We start from the raw sequence: 19,075 nt of genomic DNA, 5'->3' as shown, positions 1-19,075 counted from the left end.
CCCTCCGCCGCCGGGGCCGGGGCCGCCCGCGATTGCTCAAGCGGCGGGGGAGGGAGCGGGGAGGGGGCGGCGCTGGAGGCTGGAGCGGGGCCTGGGGCGCCCCGCAAAGCGGCTCCGGCCCCTCCGTCACCCTCGGTTCCTTCTTTACCTTTTGCCTTCCTTCTTTCCTTTCTCTTTCCTTTCTCTTTCTCGTCCTTCTTCAAAGCCAAGCGTCGCGCACGTTCCCAGGGGGGCCCTGCTCAGGGCTCCCTTCCCGCTAACGCAACGCGGGCACCCAAGGCTCCCGCTTCTGGGAGACGGGATAAGAATCCCGGGGGCGGCGGCACCGCCCGCAGCCCCCGCGGCAGCTCTGCTGCCTCCCAGTGCAAAGATCCGCACAGGAAGGTCTGTAGGATCCATAAACCTGTAAAGATTGTGCAGGAAGAAGTGACGAACGGCCCTGGTTCCTGCCCCCCGCAGCGCCGGGCCGCCCCGCTGGGTCTCGCTGCCCTTTCCCACCCTGCCCAGGCGCCTCCTTGCCCGGCACCTCGGCCCTTGTTCCTGCCCCTGCTCCCTTCCCAGGGGCTCTCCCTTAAGGAGAGCCCAAGCCCAGCAGTCCTGGCTTCCACATTCCAGTTGCTCCCGGAGGATTTCAGCGGTTGGGAAATGGAGGTACCAGAGGGAAGAGGAGGGATGCATCGCCCCAGTGGATTAAACTCCCCGGCCAATCCCAGCAGGTAAATGCAAACGTAAACCTTAAGGCGATAACTGGATTTTCCCATTTCAGGTGGGGTTTATCCCATGGGGGAAACGCGGCACTGGGGCCGGCTCTCCTCCTTCGGCGCAGGGCTGCGGTTTGGGGCGCTGCCTGTCCCTGGCCCGACACCCCCGGCTCGCAGCATCACGCCTGCCCTCCCTTATCCCGCTTCCCATTCCTGGGACAGCCCCGCGCATCCCGGCGGGTCCAGGGCTGCCCAGTGTGCGACGAGAGCTCCCGTTATCCACGGGCCAGATGAGGGAAGGAAGGAGGCTCATCCCGCGCTTGGAGGAGTCACCGCCACCTCTCTATCTGCCAGCCATTTATTCCTAATATGGCTCTAAAATCCACTTGTTGGCAAACGAGAGCCTCCTGCCGCGGCGTCCCCGCTAGGATGTTCCCGAGGATTTGAGGTAGGATTTCCCAGGCCTTAACAAAACGCCGCAAATTCTGTTCAGCGCGACGCGGTGCGGAGAGCGTGGGGAAAAGGGCCCTTTTTCCCAAAAGGGGCTTCCCGTCCTTCCCGTGCTCCTGCAGCCCAGGACACTCCTGCGATCCCGGGCCGAGGCTTCCACCCAGCTGTCGCTCCAAGATGTATTTATTGACACATGAAATACCCCATCTCCCAAAAGATTATCCATGAAACCATGTAATCTGCAGGGAAAAACAACAGCAAAAAAAACCCAAACCTGGGCTCTATGCCTGGAAAAAGGAGAAAAAACCCACACACAACAAAACCCCTCCCACATATCACAAACATTCCCTCCAAGAAAACCGAGGAAGAGAGAACAATCCAAAGGGAGGAGCTGGGAGAACAAAGAGGTCCTGAGCAGCATGGAAATATGGAAATTGGTCGTCAGCCGCGTGAGAACCAGGGGCATCTTCGGGGAGCCTCCAACAACAGCATCGCCGGAGCTCCAACAATTCTGCCTGTAGTTCCTTCCAGATTAAGGCATGGGACAGAGACCAAGGATGATGCGGCCAACCTTTACAGCCTTAGAAGTCTCGGAGAATTTATGGCCCGCAGGAACAGTTAGATCATCCGCGATGAGTCCACGTGCGTTGCAGGTCACTGCGTTTCACCCCGGTGCTCCCAGGTGGAGCCCAGAAACGTCTCTCTGGAGAGGAAAGCGCTTCCAGGAAGGCTCCAGCTCTGGTTCAGACACAGGGTGAGGAACCCCCAGGTCCTTCGCTGGCCTGGGGTACCCCAGGGTCTCTCTCACCGTGTACAGGGGTTGGTTGTCGGCCTCAGGCCGCTGCCTCTCACTCTGCCTCCTTGTGTCCAGCAAACCCTTCAGCTCATGCATTCCCTTATCTTCCGTAGAGTTTCTTACACATTTTCAGCTCCCACCTGGTCTTTCACGCACGTTCCTGATGTTCCTGCGTTGGCGTGCGGAGCAGCGCGTCCCTTGTTTTGCAGTGAAGACGGGATGCTCAGGCCCTGACCAAGCGTCCCCCCTGCCAGCCTCTCCCCAAGCTGCAGTGTCCGTGCCCCAGCCTCGCAATGACCCTGCACCTCGGGGCCGAGCTGGAAACCTTCCGTCACCCCCGGACTCCTAAGATCCGCAGGGAACGCGCGGCTCACGGGATCAGCAACGGCTTGGGGTGAAGCTGTTAGTCACTAGCTCAAGCCCAGAGCTGGGGGCAAGAACACCCCCTAGACCTGCTGAAAAGGGACACGCTCCTTCACACAGCCGGAGATTCACGCACCTTTCCGAGAGGCAGGAGGCGCGTGTCCACCCGCGGGACGCGCAGCCCGGAGCAGCTGGCAACGTGGCACGGCCACGCGCGGACACACGGAGCCGCGGCGGCCCCGGCGGCACTTCCATGATCCACATTCCCAGCACAGGCCCGTCGGGCACTTCCACGTGGGCGGCCCTCGGGCCAGACTCTCGGAGCTGTCGGGACTCAGCGGGGCCAGGTGCTGGAATCCGCACTGGGACGTTCCTGGTGCACGGATGGGCTGGGATACGATGGGCAGAGAGACCCCTTTGCACTTCTGCATTGGGGAATGCATTGAAAACACGCGGGAAAGCAACCAAATTCCTCCTCCTGTGGAGAGGCACCTTGTGGACACTCCGGATGACTTATCGGTCACCCTGCCTCCATGCCCAAATGCTGCTGTCCCCTCGATCTCCTCCCTGTCTGTGTCACCCAGCTTCCTATTGAAGACTACAATCTCGGTGGTGACCATCTCCTGATACTGCACTTACCTTGTACCTAATACCGGGGTATCCATTCCCTGGGAAGGGCTTCTAGACATGGTTGTGATACAAAACATTGGAATACACTTGATTAGCTTATCCTTGATTAGCTTAAACCTTAACTGGTAAATCTCCAGATTCAGACCGCAGCCAATAGTGGACACGGGTGTTTGAGCCCCTCAGAAGCCGTCACCAAGGGCAAGTGAATGTGCAGCTCATGAGCCGCGCGCCGATGGAGCTGCAGGATGGAGCCGGCCACGGCAGCTCCCGCAGGGCTCCGCGCCCTGCCCAGCACAAGGACAGTCACAAAGGAGGCTGCTCGAGTCGGGGGTTCGGCTCCCCTCTGAGCTCGGCTGCAGCTTCACCCGGCTTTAAAGCGGGAATTATCAACCCTTTTACCTTCCTTAGTCCCATCTGTTTGGTTTGTCAAGTCTCCAGGGCAGGGACTGGGTTTTGTTTGTGTGTAGAGCACCACGCAGAGCAAGGTCCTGCTCTTGGCTGAGGCTGCGAGGCACGACCCAAACACAAAGAAATGACGGGACCTGGATCAAACGCCGACGACTCGGATAAACAACAGAAAAGCAGCTTGGTTTTTTTTTTTTTCCTGCAGTCTCTGCTTTTCCATGACTTGTTTATTCACCTCAAAGCCTCAGCAGACATCTAATCAAGCCGTTAAGAGCCAGATTTGTGGCTGGTCCAACAGGCAGGGAGTCGTTCAATGCTTAAAACCAGGTCTATTCAGCAAACAGCTTCCCTCCCTCCCCCCACTCCAGATAGAGATACATCCCCTTTATTCACTTTAGACCATTTTCCTATTAAAATTGCACCAGGATGCTGCTGGAGTAACCTCTCCACTAAAATGTCCCATTAAGTTTTGGGCAGGGACACCTGACTTTTTTAGGCCCATCTTGTTCGCACTTTTTGGTACTAGTCCAAATCATGCTACAGTTAGACCAAGCAATGATTTCAGCAGGCTTAAGAAGAAGAAAAAATGTGATAGTTTCCAGATGAGTGTGTTATACTAAATTTAACATGCCTTTTGGTACTTAGAATTTCCACTTTTTCCTCTTCCATTTATGTAATTAGAAATCAAGCAGCAGGAAACCATTCCTTAGCCCAGCCTCAGCTGGGAACACGATGGTCTCATTCCCAGGGAGGGAAACGGGAGACTTGTCCTCAACAGGAGGTATTTTGCACCGCTTACACGGACAGGTTCCAAAATAGGCTTTGGATAACAGAATTTTAATTACACCAAAACAATCACAGATGAATGATGCACTAGTTTTGTGCGTGTGTGTGTATACATACGTTATGTGCAGTGCAAAAACAAGGCAGCCGTGAAACCCAGAAACATTCAGTTCTTTCCCCTTTAGAGAAAACAAGAAAATGTGAATTCCCCTTTGTAAAGCTGTGCAAGACCATGTAATGTATTTCCACACTTACACTAGTGAATTTGAGAGTAACGAGCAAGCAAAGTTGTTCCGTCACTTGCAAGGTGGCAGTAAATAACACGCTGTGAACAGGTATTGATTCCCTCTGGGATCGCAGGTCAGGAGGGACCACTTGGACTAAGGACAACCTTTGGTAAGTCCTACCTGGATGGAGGCAGGGCAGAGCAGTGAGGAACAACCCGTGTGATTCTGTAAGTACCAGGGACACCAGGTGACAGGGGCAGCATCACGGTGCCAAAACGCAGGGCACTAATGGGTTTTTCTTGCTGCATCTTGAGGCGGGTATAATCTGAGCGCCACTTTTGCTTCAGTCTCCAGTTTCTTGCCCAGGTCGCTGCTCTTCCCTCCCGCTGGCTTCCTGGGCTGCCAGCATTGCAGCACATCCGCACTGAGCTCCATAAAAACACTTCCCAAACCACAGCGGAGCTCTGGCTCCAAAGTACACAGCTCAGATTGAGAATCAGGGCCAGATAAAATGATTCAAAACGGGAACGAAAGAGATCCTGTTTCCAAGAAGCTGTTTTGACCTGACTGATGAACGCAGCCCGGCAAGGGAGGAGGTGGAAAAACGAGGCCGTGCTCAAGCAGCAGCCCTGGATGGTATCGAGCTCTGCCGGCCTTCAGCGCCGCTCTGGCCTCACAGCTACTCTGCTTCACAAGCTCCACGCTGCCTCCTCGGCTGCTGTGGATCCTGGGCACAGCTCCACGCGCCTCTTCAGGGCAGGATGCAGGCCCCTTGCAGAGGTGCTGGGCTCCGGGAGCAGCGGCGCCAAAGCCCGGGCCCGCTGCTCAACGGGATAAGGAGTTTCTCAAGCTCTCCACACACCAAAGGCTGCCCCCGAGGCCACCCCCTTTCCTGGCAGGGTTCAAAAAACAAACATTGCACAACTTGCTTTTCATTGTCTCCCCTTTCTGCAGAGGAATTTGTTGTCATTCTTCCATCCGCCTGTGCTCACCATGGAGCAGAACAGGCTTTAAATAAGCGCAAGATCAGGACCAACCTTTAATACCCCCTCAGTCTTAGCAGACCTGTATTTGCAGTTTGGGCTACATGAGCAAAACACAGCAAGCACCTTACCTGTAGGGGAAAAGTCCTTAGGAGCCATCTGAAGAGCTACAAAAATGCACCAAGCAAAGCAGCGTTGCAGGAGAGCTCTCGAGTCAGGAGAAAAGCAGAGGGCTACGTGCCAACAAACAACTACAAGGGCTGGGGGAAACCTCAAGTACGAGGGAGTACTTGGATCAGTGACTTGCCGAGGCAAGGAAGAGCTTTAAATATTTGTGACCCGTTCGCAGACTGAAATCTAACCGGTCTCCCACAGAAGAGGGATGAAAAAACAACCACCTGCAGAGGCCGGCGCCAGGCCAGCCAACCTGGGCATGGGCTCCGCGAGCCCTGGTGCCAGGGAAGCTCCAACGCGGCTCCTCCCGCGACTCCAGATTGCCAAGACACCACCAGGCAGCGCAGCGAGGCCCGGGGCTGCCCTCGTCCATCCATTCCGCCTCTTTGGAGCGGACAGCAGCGCAGTTCTGAAGGACAACTGAACAAACAGGACATGGGAGTATTTATACCGTTCTCCAAACACCAGCAGCAGGGTCTAGCGGGTGATTTACGAGGTGGGAGTGCTTCTTTGAACTGCACATTTGATGGGGGTTGCCTTTCAAGAGTGGGGAGGAACATTCGACGGCCGTCTTCGCTGCGGAGCTCTCCCCGAGGCTTTCCCAGGTGGTCACAGCTGCTGGGTATTCAAAATGAAGTCCTCTCCGTGCATTCCCTCGCTCTCGCTCACATACAGAGTCAACACACCAGAAAAGGCCATTTTTGCTTTATTTATTTCCCAGAAGAGCTCTTCCTTGCACTTTCCAGACACAAGTTACAAAACAAAGAACAGACCCTTGTTTCATGTACAGAAACAGTCTGTTGGAGTATAAAGAGTTACTGGTGATCGTTACTGAAGAATGTTGGCTGATTCCAGGGGCACTTCAGTATTCCTGAGGAATAATCATTGATTTTGCCTTCCTTCCCACTGGGATAGTCTTAGCCATTAGTCACTGTTCCTGTAAAGCAAGAAGGCTTATGTTATTAAAAAGCCATTTGGGTTCCTTACATGGAAGGCGCTGCACGATGCAAAGCAGCCTCAGAGCATTTCCAGAACCGGGCTAACGCTTTTGTCCTTGGCTAGAGCCCATTGCTGAGCAGAGGAGCTAAGCTGCTCTTTTCATCAGGAAACACGTGTGTTGTCGTGCACATAAACTCCGCTCTGATGAACTGGGCTCTTCAGGATCCCCTGAAATCACAGCGCTCCCAAAGCTGTTCAGCCTGCACATTCCAACAGAACAACCTCCTCCGAGGGCGCAGGGAAAGGCTCCCACTGATGAGCTTCTCATCCTGCTGCAAAGCACCATCACCCTCACTGCTACTCAAGTCCTGGTGGGCTTTTGCAGTGACAAATACACAATCTAAGTATCTAGCAAGAGATACCTCACGTGCTGTGAGGCAACCAAGGCAACTCAGCTTTCAGGCATGCAGTTTTCAGCCTAAGAGTACTGCTGGATGCAAAATTTAACTCCATTTGACGTTCCGGTGTAATTCATTTAATTAAATGACTCCAAGAGCCCTCAGATTTTTAGCACTACTGAGCAATCACTACTATTCGAGTTTTACTGCATTTTAAGTGGTTCTTGTTCTAGATGAACGGTCTCTTCTACTGGTGCCAGGGCTCCATCATCAATTTAACCCAGAGAACAGGCAGCTTGATGCCAGTTATACCCAGAAAGGGTGCAGAGCCACTTCATAATCTGCTTATTTGGTATCACGAGAATCCTGCAGCCTGTCTCGCCCTCACTTGGGATTCAGAAATAAGATTTTGATTATGAAGCAGCAAGACTCCAGACAAGATAAAGCCCTGGCTTCATAGCCCCCCATCTGCCTCCACAGCAGGCTGAGGTTAGAGGCCAGACAGGGTGTCCTCCTGCAGTCCCTTCCAATGCCAGTTATCCTAGGAGCCTATAAATGTGACAGCTTCAGAAGACTAGAAATAACTTTCATTCAAGTTAATCCATGCTCCATTTCTTTTAATAAAGCTGATCGCTCTTGCAGACTCTTGTTTTGTCAAGTTAATGTGAACAAAACTCCAGTTTTGTAAAGGAAATCCTAAAGAGTTTTGTTACAACAGTATGTGCTAGGAAAAAACAGATGAGCGATAACGCAATATTTTCCTATGCTCCTAACCACCAGAAATGAAATAATTTTGCTGTAATAACCCTGGAGCCATTATCCATGACATTACACTTTGGAGAGAACTAACGACATTAACCATGGGATGGCTTCATCTGCCTCCTGCTCCTCTCGGTGTGTTCAGCCCCTCGGTGTCAGAGAAAGCTGGTGGAGACGGCGCGCTGGAAACTATGCGTGCAGCCCTGTGCCACGCAGGCAGCTGCGCTGCTCTGGGAAGTGTCCCTTCTATTACCTCATGCATCCAAGGACCACCCTTGCTCCGGAGCACACGTCAATCCGTAGCTCCAATAACAACCCCTGCCAGTCTGACCCCAAATTTGACTTGTTCTTGCCCTAGTAAAAGGCAGCTTTCAGAGAAAGCTGTTTTGTCAGGGCATGTTAACAAAGTATTTGCCACACATGAAATTAAACATTTCTCTCTGGCTTACTTGGAGGACCTAAGCTGGAAGAACCCTCAGAACAAAGCAAAAAGCTTGTGTATTTTTCTTATTATAAGATCTGTCCAGAAGAGTCATGCATTGACTCCTAGAATACTGCTAGGACATAGCTGAGAAAGCTGTATCAGCTGGATTCAGGGCCCAGTTGCTCCGTATTTTATTTTGGAGAAGCAGTTCAAGAGTCTTGACGTTTTTTGCAGCTCTTTAGCTGGAGAGACTCTCCTCAAACAGGTATTTCTAGCAAGGCTGCAGAGAGCTGGCAAAAGCCCATCTGCCAATAAATCTAAAGGCAACGTAACTTAGCTTTCACCTCTCGATGCATCCAGAGATAAAAAATATCTTTAGGCCTCTCATCTTGCAAAGAGATACACGATCAATTTTTGCTTTCTCTTCGCTTGCCATGAGAAGCTTCTGGCAGAAGGTTTTTACTTCAGCACTTTCTTAAGTAATAAATTAGCTGTAAATACGTCCTGGTGGATGTCTCTCCAGTGACACTTAAATGCTTTTAGCAGAATACGTGGCTGCTCAAGTTCAACACCCCATTTTTCTACATGCTGCAGCAACTAACATAGCACAAGAACGGCTGCAATTTCTACATGTGAAGAAACAGAGAATATTTATGGAGTTCACTGGTAGACTTAGTGCTCTGTGTAATTACAGGTAGTTTGTAAGCATGCAGACAGTTCCTTCTAAACAATCTATTTAAATATTTAATCTCAGCATCAGTTATAACAGAATTTGTTTAAATTCTCCTCTCCAATACTTTTAGAAGTGTACAGCTTCTTTGGAATATTACACGAGTATCCAGCTAAACAAGCCACTTAAACTGAAGAATGATTAGAGTTTTCATGTTGCAAGAAAACCCACAAGATTAAACCTTGCTTCTACAAGCAGATCCACTGAAACACATGCCTGACAGGGCTCTCAATTTCTTCCTGGCTCATCTCTTTCCAAAACTGAAGGCAGAATGTTATTCTTATTTTAGCTTTTCTAATATATATTTTATTAGACATGTTTACGAGTTGTGGGAAAATCTACCCGCAGGATCTGCTAAGATATTTTGAATATTTGGTGCAGAGGATTATCTTAAGAGCAGGGGAAGACGAGTTTCCTCTAATTGGCACTTGGGCAAAAGAGACAGGAATACGTCCCTAAACGGTGTGCAGATGCACCATCTAATGCTAGCAATTAGTTACTAATTAGCTGTAACTAGTACTGGTACTTACTTTTACATATTTGCCATGGAGAAGATATGGAGACTGGAAATCATGTTGACAGTTGGAATAAGCCATTCCTATCCCCATCCCTGACCCAAAAGCAATAGGCCATGTCTTTCCTGTGGGAAAGATAAGCAGAGGGGAAAAAGATAAACTCTCTTCATTTCATGTTACATTGATAGACTTACCAAACAAATGCCTAGAAGAAATCAATGGCTGTGAAGACGCACATTAAGCATTTAAATTCTTCAAACTCTAACGTGTAAAAACAAGCAAACAACATTCTGCAAAAACAAAAATCCACCCCAGAAAAACAAGAGTAAACAATAATATATCCAAGGAACAAACTCTGAACTCAAGATATTAATGAAAACTCTGTTAGCAAAGCTTAATCAATAAAGGAGGAACAGAGATTAGCTTTATGAGCCCAGCAATACTGGCATGACACATGGATCCAGTAACTGGCTAAGGGTTTTGTGCAACTCCAAAACTTGACCTGACCACAGCAGGAGTTCAGAGACACCCATACAACCCCTTAACACAACGGCCAGAAGTTAGGATACCTGCATTTCAACTGAAGAGAAACGAGCAATAGTGAAGGGGCTGCTACAACACACCAGTTACATCTCACCTGTCTCCAAGAAGTCTTGGCTTTGAAGAGAACCCACAACAAAGCAGTTAGAAAACCAGGCAGTCAAGGTTAATTACTCACTTTTGAAGAATATGACTGAGAAAACAATTCCTAATCCGAATCCAGCACCTGCAAGAAGAAACACAGCAAGTAAGGATTAAGATAATGCAAAGGAACTTAAAAGAATTTAGTAATGTTCATTAATGCCTTGTTCTGACAAATACCACCAAAACAGATGGCATTTCAGCACACCAAAATAATATTCTTAAAAATAAGAATTACTTTTTGAATACTTTTATTTCCTTAAGCAGCTAATTCAGATGTGAATCCCCATCCATTCAAGATCATTATAACTGGCAAGATTTGGGAAGACAATTAAACCCTCATCACAGGGAAAGTTACTGAATTTGTCATCAATAACAATGTGGAAACACGATTTATTTGGCTTATTGTCAATAAATGAGAAACACTCAAATGAAAACTTATCGTGTCCTTGAGCTTTGCATTTTGCAGATGAATATCTTAGTGTATTTCATTTATCTCACTACTTTAACTACTTCAATGTGTGTCCGGAGGGCAGCAAAACTTTGAAGCTTTGTGTTACCCTATACCTTGCAAAAGAAAGCTCTGGGCTGCTTATCTGTCACATCCACAGCGTTCATCATGGAGCATATTTAAACACACTAGGAATGAATGACTTTTCACATCCTTGTACTATATATAGACATAATTGCAGCAGTGCAAAAATCTATCCAGCACCATTAAAGAACTTAGTTGGCAGATTTCAAAGTAATTTTTGCTTTCCTTGGAAGGTGCACTCATGATTTCTTGTAAGAACTCGGGCAAGTTGGCAAAATTCTTCTCGAAACCCAATAAATAACAGTGAAAGAAAATTTGAGTTTAAGGCATAAATTCTACCTTTAGTCATATCCACTAAAGACAACCTTAAAAAAGCCATACCTATGCTCCCTAAAAACATTAACAGTTTCAGGTTTATTTTGGAGGAGGGGAGGAAATCCTGTTATGGGCTTGAATTCTCTCATTTCAATGCATGAAATCTAATTGACACATACTGAGTTTTACTAAAATATTTATTTTTGAATGAGTCCTAAAACCATGTGACCCCTTTTTTAAGCTCCTGATGAAGGCATTATTATGTGAGTCAAATCCAGAACAATGCCAAAGAATCCTATGCCCTCTTGGCATATGGGAATAATTTTAAGTTTCCTTTTGCTCTTTAAACCCTGTTTTTTCCTCCTCCCTCTCCTTACAAAGAGTAAACTAAAGGTAGCTCCAGTTGAAACACAGATTACTGAAACAACACTCACTGTAGTAGCTAGTAAATGAAGCACCTTATGCTTTTCCAAAGCCTTTCACTATTAGGACAGAGATGAACGGTTAAACAAAGCCAACCTTCTCCAGTTGACTTTGCAATCTATATTTACCGAGAACTGGGGAGCAGAGGTGCTCTCGCAAACTCTCCTCATTTTATTGCACATTTTCATTAGATCAAATGGCAATAAAGGTAACTGCTTTACCAGGCCAGGGCAGCTCTGGAGGAGCCTACAAACGTGGAATGGCAGGGAAGAGCTCCAAGCACCAGTCCCATGTCCCGCCAGCTCCGCGGACACCCCGGGAAGGGAGCGCTCCGCGGCAGGCTGGCCATTCGCTGCCACCATTCGCACAATTCAGGAGCGCCTCCGTTCTCCACATGAGCTCCAGGTCTCCCCAGCCCTTCGGAAAGGGACACAGTACTAAGAGAAACCTTCATAAACTCGCTCTCCTCCTGCAGCACAGCCCAGCACTCCCCCAGCTCCAAGGGGGAGAGAGGTGGATTGCTAAGAGCAGCCCTTCATCCACACCAAAGCCTCATTCCCCCTCCCCAAGCAGGGCCCTCTTTCTGCACCTTTGCTACAGTGCAGCTGCTGCTGGCTCCAGCCCAATGTTTATGCTATTAAGGCTAATTACTATCTTCAAGAATTCATCCAACAGACAACTGTTTGGCCCTCTGACCCGGTTCTCTCCAGCAACCCTCCACAATATGTGGTTATGCTGCCCTTTTGCTTTGGCTTGTTGTATTCCAGGTCCAAATAGGACTTTTGGAGGGAATTACTCGGCGTTCAGACGGCACTGGGCGTTGTTTGGACCGCGTGGCTGGTCACGCAGGGACTGATCCTGGTCTGCGCTTCCTTCCAGGGAGCGATCCCCTCTGCCAAGGCAAACAGCTTAGCTAATCAATGAGAAATGATTTACAGGATGACGAGCTGGGCCTCATCCAGCTGCAGGACCCAAGCAACTGCTCATGTCGCCACATTTTCCATGTTACCAGGCAAAGCCAGGGTGGTGGCGGCTGGTTGTTTTTTGGTCTTGAAAAAAAGGTTGTGCTAAGGAAGCTACTATAGTTAAGCTAGTTGCTATCTTGCTGTCTACATCTGGAAAACATTATTTTGGACCTAAAAGAAGGGTCTTCCCCCACATTAAGGCCCAGCACCACTGCTGAGTATGGTCTTGCACGACTAACAGACACATTTTTTCTTAATACGTCTTTGCTTAAGTACAGCAGCGTCTATAGGTGACTGTGCTGCTCCAATTATTTGGGGTTGCAGACAATTAAAAACCTCCTCAGAAGTTATAATTCTCTTCTAGAAAAACATTTTTTATTTTTAATTGCTTCCCACAAGCAAAAATCTCCGTGTCAGTTTTAAGGGCCATCACCCCACTCTACTCCAACAGCAGGGGAGTGGGGAGGCAGATTATGTGAGAGAAAGGACGGCAGCAGATCTGGGTCCTTCTTCTAAGTTAACAAAAAGCTATGGGGAAATAAAAGAGCAGATCTGACAGCAAATTTTTTGTTTGTTTTCTATACAGGCTCATCCAGGCCAGTGCAGGGATATTTGCCCTTTCTAATGTGGCTTGAAGAGTTGTTTTGGTTTTAACTTTAAACCAGCAGCCTTAGCTCCTTGTAATTTCTTACCCTGCCTGGTTAAAAAACTCTTTCTGTGGATAGGTTGTCACTCATCTTTGTTCCACCAGGAATTATTTGAGGTTTGTGTGGTCATTTCCTGCATCTCCAAGACAAAAGAGGAGCTAAACTATTTTTTCTTGGAAACAAAATAATGCCTTTCTCTTTAGTTCTATATAAAATTACACAAGAGATAAACAAGGGCAGAGTCACTGATGAGTTTTACAGGTTTAAGTTCTCACATGCTCAATTTCCTTTTAAAGAGGCAACATGTTGCTTCAAAGAGCCTCCCACCCGACCAGGGGACACTCAGTCTGCAGCTGTTTCCACTAAAGAGCAGCACCTCTAGGCCAGGCTTTAACTTCATAACAATAAAACATGAAAGGTTTATCTTACAATAAAAACAAACGAACATGGAAAAGCTAAGGGCTTGATCCATGCTGGGCACAGGCTCCCTCCCTTGCTCGCATGACAGACTGGGGGAAAAGGCCACAGGAAAGAGTACGACACATTTTTCACCTTCTCGTGACAGCTTAAAATGCTTAACTGGAAAAACAGCCTCTTCCATCCCACCTCTATCAACTCGGTCTAAACTCATCTACAGGCAGTGTCACCGGGGGACAACAGGGGTGTTTTGTGGACGTGTTGCTTGCTCTCCCCAATGAGCTTTTCTGGCCGCTTATGCGCTAAGAGAGGCAGGAGGAATTGGCATTAGGCAGAGCACCCATCACTTCACATTTTCTCTTTTGGCCTTTCTGGCTCCTACACCTGAGAAAAACGGCAGGGTACCTCCAACCAATCTCCCATACAGACGAGCACGTGCCATATACCCTACAGGACATCATAAAAGTGTCTCAAGGAGAAACACAAATCTTCAGCAGGGACTCCTGCCTCAGCAGAACATCTGGGAAATGCTTTTTTTCCCTCCTATAAATTTAATCAACAGCCTCTCCGACAGCGATACTGCATGATTCCTCCCTGGGCTTCCCAAGCAGCTACAGGCTGCAGCTGTTGGGATGGCCACACCTAGGCAGACTTGTCTGCAGCAGCTTGAAACTCAAGATACAAAGATTAGAATATGCTCCCTGGCACTGGGCAGAGGTGTTGCTGTTACTAAAGCAGCTGGAAACCTTCCAATTCCTTCCCGTCTTTCTGTCGACAGCTCTCCTCACCCATCCACTATGCACAAATACAAGGCAACTTGAGCCGCCTCTCCTTCTATATTCTGGTATTTTACACTTAAATAATGACTAGAATAAAATGAAGTAGCAGCTCATGGAAGATGCAGCCTTAATCTAAAAGCAGCAACACTGTACAGACTAGACTCTGAAAGAGGATTTTAGCAACCTACTCCCTGAGTACTTAGGAGAGAAGCAGTTTCTTCTCACCTAGAAAGTCAGTTTGCATTAGCAGCAAGAAGTCCTGCAATAGCTCTGTTATTTAGCTTGACTTTTGGGACAGCAAAAGCAGCATTATCGAGGTGCAACAGCAGTTCTCATCCAAAAGCCTGATACGCTGCAGATTTCAGGCAAGCATCCGCTCAGTACAGCTCTAGAACTTCTTTTAACATAAAAAAAAATGAAAAGATCCTAAAAACAAACAAAAAATCAACTGATTTTCAAACTATCCACTCACTCTGAGACCATCAACCACTTATTTGCTGAACTAATTTTAAGCAGGCTCTTCACGATGTCTTTTGTGGCAGGCATCAGATTTTCTTCAAATAGCAGCTTTGAAGCTTGCTTTCTCATCTCCCCTGTTGGGAGGCTTGTTTACATAGCAGAAAGAAAAATGAGCTAGGACACTAGAAGAAACCACAGTGAAACTATGCACCAAGTAATCTAGGAAGGAATAGGGGGGAAAAAAAGTGTTTTGTTCTTGCATTTGACTGCAGCAACACGGAGTACTTGGAATGGGAAAATAAAAGTATCAAAATTCTATTATAGTGTAAAAAAACTGGTGTGCTTTCAGAGGGCACTTTCTCTCCCAAGCACCCCTGCAGTTCAACCACTATCCAAAGGCCAAGCTTGGATAAACATCAGGACCTTCCCACATGGACACCCAGCAGCTGGAGGTATCGCCTGTGATCTCTCAAGCGGGCACAGCAATAAGAATCCTGCAGCCCAGATAGGAATGGTTCATAGAGCTGGATGAACTGGTGAGACAAGAGGGCACGTGTTATTTCCTCCCGCTTTTAAAGGGGAAGGGAAAGGAAAGCTGCTTCCAAAGGAAGCAGGCCAGCACATAAATACACCAGACCAGCAAGATACTCATCATACGGACAATACAATTCTACCTTGTCTTACTGTAATGAAATGACACCACTGGTGACAACAAGAATACTGCAAAAATAAAAATTTGGCTGGAATAAACACGCACCCATTTAGGGCTTTTGCAAGCACAGCTAGAAGGGGTGGCGATCATGTTTCTCCATCCTCATCCGATGTAGGTTGACCATTACTGATGTCTACCAGCCCTGCTAAGAAACAGGGACCCTTGAGAGTTTTACAAGGGCATCTCACTAGCAGAAACGTCATGGGGCGGGGGGGAGGGAGAAAAAACTCAATTTTTGCTATCATTTTACCACCAGCAAGGACTCGCCAGCAGCACTTAGGTCCCTCAATTTTCTCACCTAAATTCCATGCTTCAAAGACCAAGGAGGTGGGAAGTGTTCCTGCCTAGTGTTGTCCAGTCTTATGGACCAAAAAAATGAACCAAGTCCTCTTGCCCTGGACAGGGTCACCACGTACCAACTTGTAAAGTCCTTCCCCAGAACAGTAAAGCTGCTTTCTAGAAGATGAGCTTGAAAATTCAAAGCAAAAGTCTCCTTTAAGAACATCAGGAACAGAGTTACATTCATAGAGGGTCCCACCACAAGAAAAGGCTCTCTTTTGAAAAACGAGTCACATAATATTTAGGTGGGCAATATACTCTGAGTTCTGCTAATAACGTAATTAAACATTCCTGTTAAACCTTTAAAGCCTATTCTGCAAATGGTGCTTGCCCAGCTCTCCAGAACAAGCCCTGTTTGTTGGCTGTGTTGCCTCCCATACAACCCAAACGAGCCATTAGCAATTAGCACTCATACTAATTATCCACTACAAAATACAGTTAGAGTTGGATGCTCTCTTGCATGATATAGGAAAATAATTTAGAATTATAAGAAAAGTCCAAATACGAATGCACTTTTGTGCTTGTGTAACATTCATGTCCTCCCATTATTCAAAACAAAATCCCAAATCAAGTCTGTCTCCATAGCTTAACCACATTATGATAGGCAAAAAAACACTTTAGAACAGGAATCTCTGCATTTTTATATATTTAGAAAATGTCTAACCCAGTTTTCTCGAAGTGCAATCAACTTCTATCATTATATACGCTGACTTTATCCTACTCATAACCATGCAAAGCATTATTTAAAAATACTGACGCTGAAATCCATACAATGGATCTTTCTGAAAAATTCAGTCTGTGGACTGACACAAACAATCCATGCTCACCCTTGCCACTAACAAAACAGCTATTCAAGCAGGCAAGAGAATTCAAGCCAAAGGAAATCACACAAAAGCGGTAGTAGAACTTAAAGTGACCTTTCTCTTAAATAAAGTTCCTATTAGAGGGGAATCGGGAGAGTTTTATTTTCAGATGTCAAAACAGGATTAGAGAAAAATGGACATTACCCCAGTGAGTTATTTACAAACTTTCAGGATGAATTTTGGTCAGACATAGGCATGTATCAAAACATTTGCACCTCCAGCAAGTAAACTTCAACCAGGCAACTTAACATACGAACTGGGAAGCAGGGAGCTTTCCCAGAACTACCTGTTAGCAGCAGGCATACTTGAATTTAAGTCATTTAAAAGTATAAGTTACATGAAGCAAGGAAACTTTCTGATGAGGAAGAAAATCAGTCTCAGGAGAAGAGACAGAATGGAAAGTTGGATTACACTGGTGACTATCCAACTGAAACGCATTTGAAAACCGCGCACAGCTGGAGTCAGTGTAGTCATGATCACCAAGAAACACCTTGGTCAGCCAGAAAGGCACAGACTAACTGACCACACACAAAACCTTCCCACCCTGTGGTTGCAACTCAGTTTAGAAAGGGAAGGGGAAGAAAAAATAATCTGATCTACCCAGACACATTAACAAAACCAATAAATAAACTATGTCAGCCCTAATAAAAGGAGGTTAGCACCTAAGCTGCATATAATGTTTCAAAGTCTTGCGCAGCAATACCTAAAGGCTTACAGTATCAACTGCTCTTTTAAATTAAATACTGTCTTATCAAGACTTGACAATTTTCTAGTTTTAATTTTTCCCTGCTAACTTCCAAAAAAGTTTTAATATGAACTTACATGACAAGCACGGGGAATGAGCAAGACGACAAACATAATATTGCCCTTCCATCCTTCAACTAAATTCACAGGCGTTATCTGCGTTTCCAGCTTCAACAGACACCAGGGAACCATCTCGCACGCTGGGCTTCAGAAATTCTGTGCCTGCCTTTACTTACAAATGCAAGACCATTCACAAGGCTTCTCTTGCCCAGCCACTGGTTGGGAATAAATCCCTTGTGATTGTGCTCAGGAAGGATGTAAAGGAACATGCAGGAAGGAAACTACAGCTACCCAAAGAGCAACAAAAAGCTACTGGGATTTCAGTTAACTTTTGTATCCCACATAAGAAGTGGCAGAAGTCCCAAATAAAGCATTTTGTTCATTTTCATTCTCTACAACTGTTCTTGTTTATCAGAGACTCCAAACATCAGAGCAATATTATGGGGAGAATCACCACAACCACACAAGTATTTAAAGACAAAGATAATAACTATCTCCATGGAGATGCTCTGAGAAAGTGAGAAATCTAACAGTGCCCACATCTAGGTCACCAACTCATTCCACACTTACGGGCCATCATCATCTTTGATCACTAACTGCTGGGGCAGAAGCAACTCTAGGTCTCTTGCAACTTTCAAAGTTCCCAGTCAATCCTTTTGTTTGTCTCTTTGTCCCGTGATGTAGGTTACTGGGTGGGAGGACAAAACAGAAAACACTCTCACATAAAGAGAAACGTGTGTCTGAGCACATCACACCAGCTCCAGCACTACAGTTCCCAAATTAAGGACTGCAGCCCAACGTGCCCTTTTGATGGAGCCTAGTGAAAAACATGAATTTTACTGAGATCTCCATTCAATGCCTCTAGTCACCACGAAGCCAACAATTTAAATTCTTGGTCTAGAATTTCAGTGCAGGAAAGCCTAATCACACTTTCTTTCATTCATGACCACTGCAAGATGGGAAGGAACCCTGCATGGAACGGAACAGCCTGCTGGGGTGACACGGAGGCTCATAACAGAGTCTGAAGCCATTTCTTTTGACCTCCTGGAGAGGCTTTCCATGTACAAGATTCCTCCACGAACAGCTGCAGCACAGACCAAGTTTGAGTTTACAATTTGGCATAATTAATTTTTTATGATAAAGCAAGCAATGCTACAGAAACATAAACACACCCAGACATGTTTGTCAGACAAACCTGAATAGAATTTCATAAGGCAAAACACTGCTCCGGAGCACTTGACACTTTTCAAAGGCCTGGTATAAACAATGGAAGCTTCAGTTTACTCCAAATAATTAAACATCTTTTCTAATGGAAAAGTATTAAGCAACCAAAACACAGAGATCCTCATGAGCTTGGAAAAGCATTATGCAGCCAAACACAGAGTTCCTACCCAGCTTTCAAGCAAAAGACCACTGCAGCAAGGCATAAACATTCACATTTTTAAGGTATTATTTATGGCTTTAGGAAAAAATCCAGCTCCAACATGCAATGCCTTTCACCTCAGATATTCTGCTGCTTGCTTTATGCAGTGTATTTAAAGATCTGTGCAGGGCAAACACATTCTGTAAATCCACAACTTCCCGCTTAGGGAAGTAACCTGTCTTGGCAAGGCAGTGCCACTGCAAGAACAGTGAAGTACATATGTGTAATGGCAGTCGCTCTTATCAGCTTTAATAAAGTTTTATGTATAGCTTATCATAAACCAAAGATACTGATCTCAGAAACACAGGCATGCTCCTAACTTTACAGACACAAAACTACAGGAAAATAAACGTATATAGAGAAATGCACTAACGGGACGTTCATGGTGCAGCCCGTAAGGGCCTGCAGGGCTGCCCCCGGGGACGCGCTTCAATGT

At 46.7% G+C, this 19,075-nt stretch overlaps 1 protein-coding gene across 1 annotated transcript in view; it reads right to left on the bottom strand.

The window, feature by feature from the left end:
- Window positions 1-4,837: 4,837 nt before the first annotated feature.
- Window positions 4,838-19,075, bottom strand: part of MINOS1 (mitochondrial inner membrane organizing system 1) — a 14,736-nt gene continuing 498 nt past the window's right edge. The window contains exons 2-4 of the mRNA XM_026053669.1: window positions 9,996-10,043; window positions 9,293-9,402; window positions 4,838-6,449 (exon numbers count right to left, since the gene is read on the bottom strand). Coding sequence (XP_025909454.1) covers window positions 6,441-6,449; window positions 9,293-9,402; window positions 9,996-10,043 — 167 coding nt within the window. The 3' untranslated portion in view covers window positions 4,838-6,440. The remainder of the gene's footprint in view (window positions 6,450-9,292; window positions 9,403-9,995; window positions 10,044-19,075) is intronic.

This window comes from Nothoprocta perdicaria, unplaced genomic scaffold, assembly GCF_003342845.1.
Source record: "Nothoprocta perdicaria isolate Ctin4 unplaced genomic scaffold, notPer1 scaffold_117, whole genome shotgun sequence".
NCBI lineage: Eukaryota > Metazoa > Chordata > Aves > Tinamiformes > Tinamidae > Nothoprocta > Nothoprocta perdicaria.
Note: the sequence above shows the minus strand (reverse complement) of the source record. Positions and strands in the feature narration are given on the sequence as shown.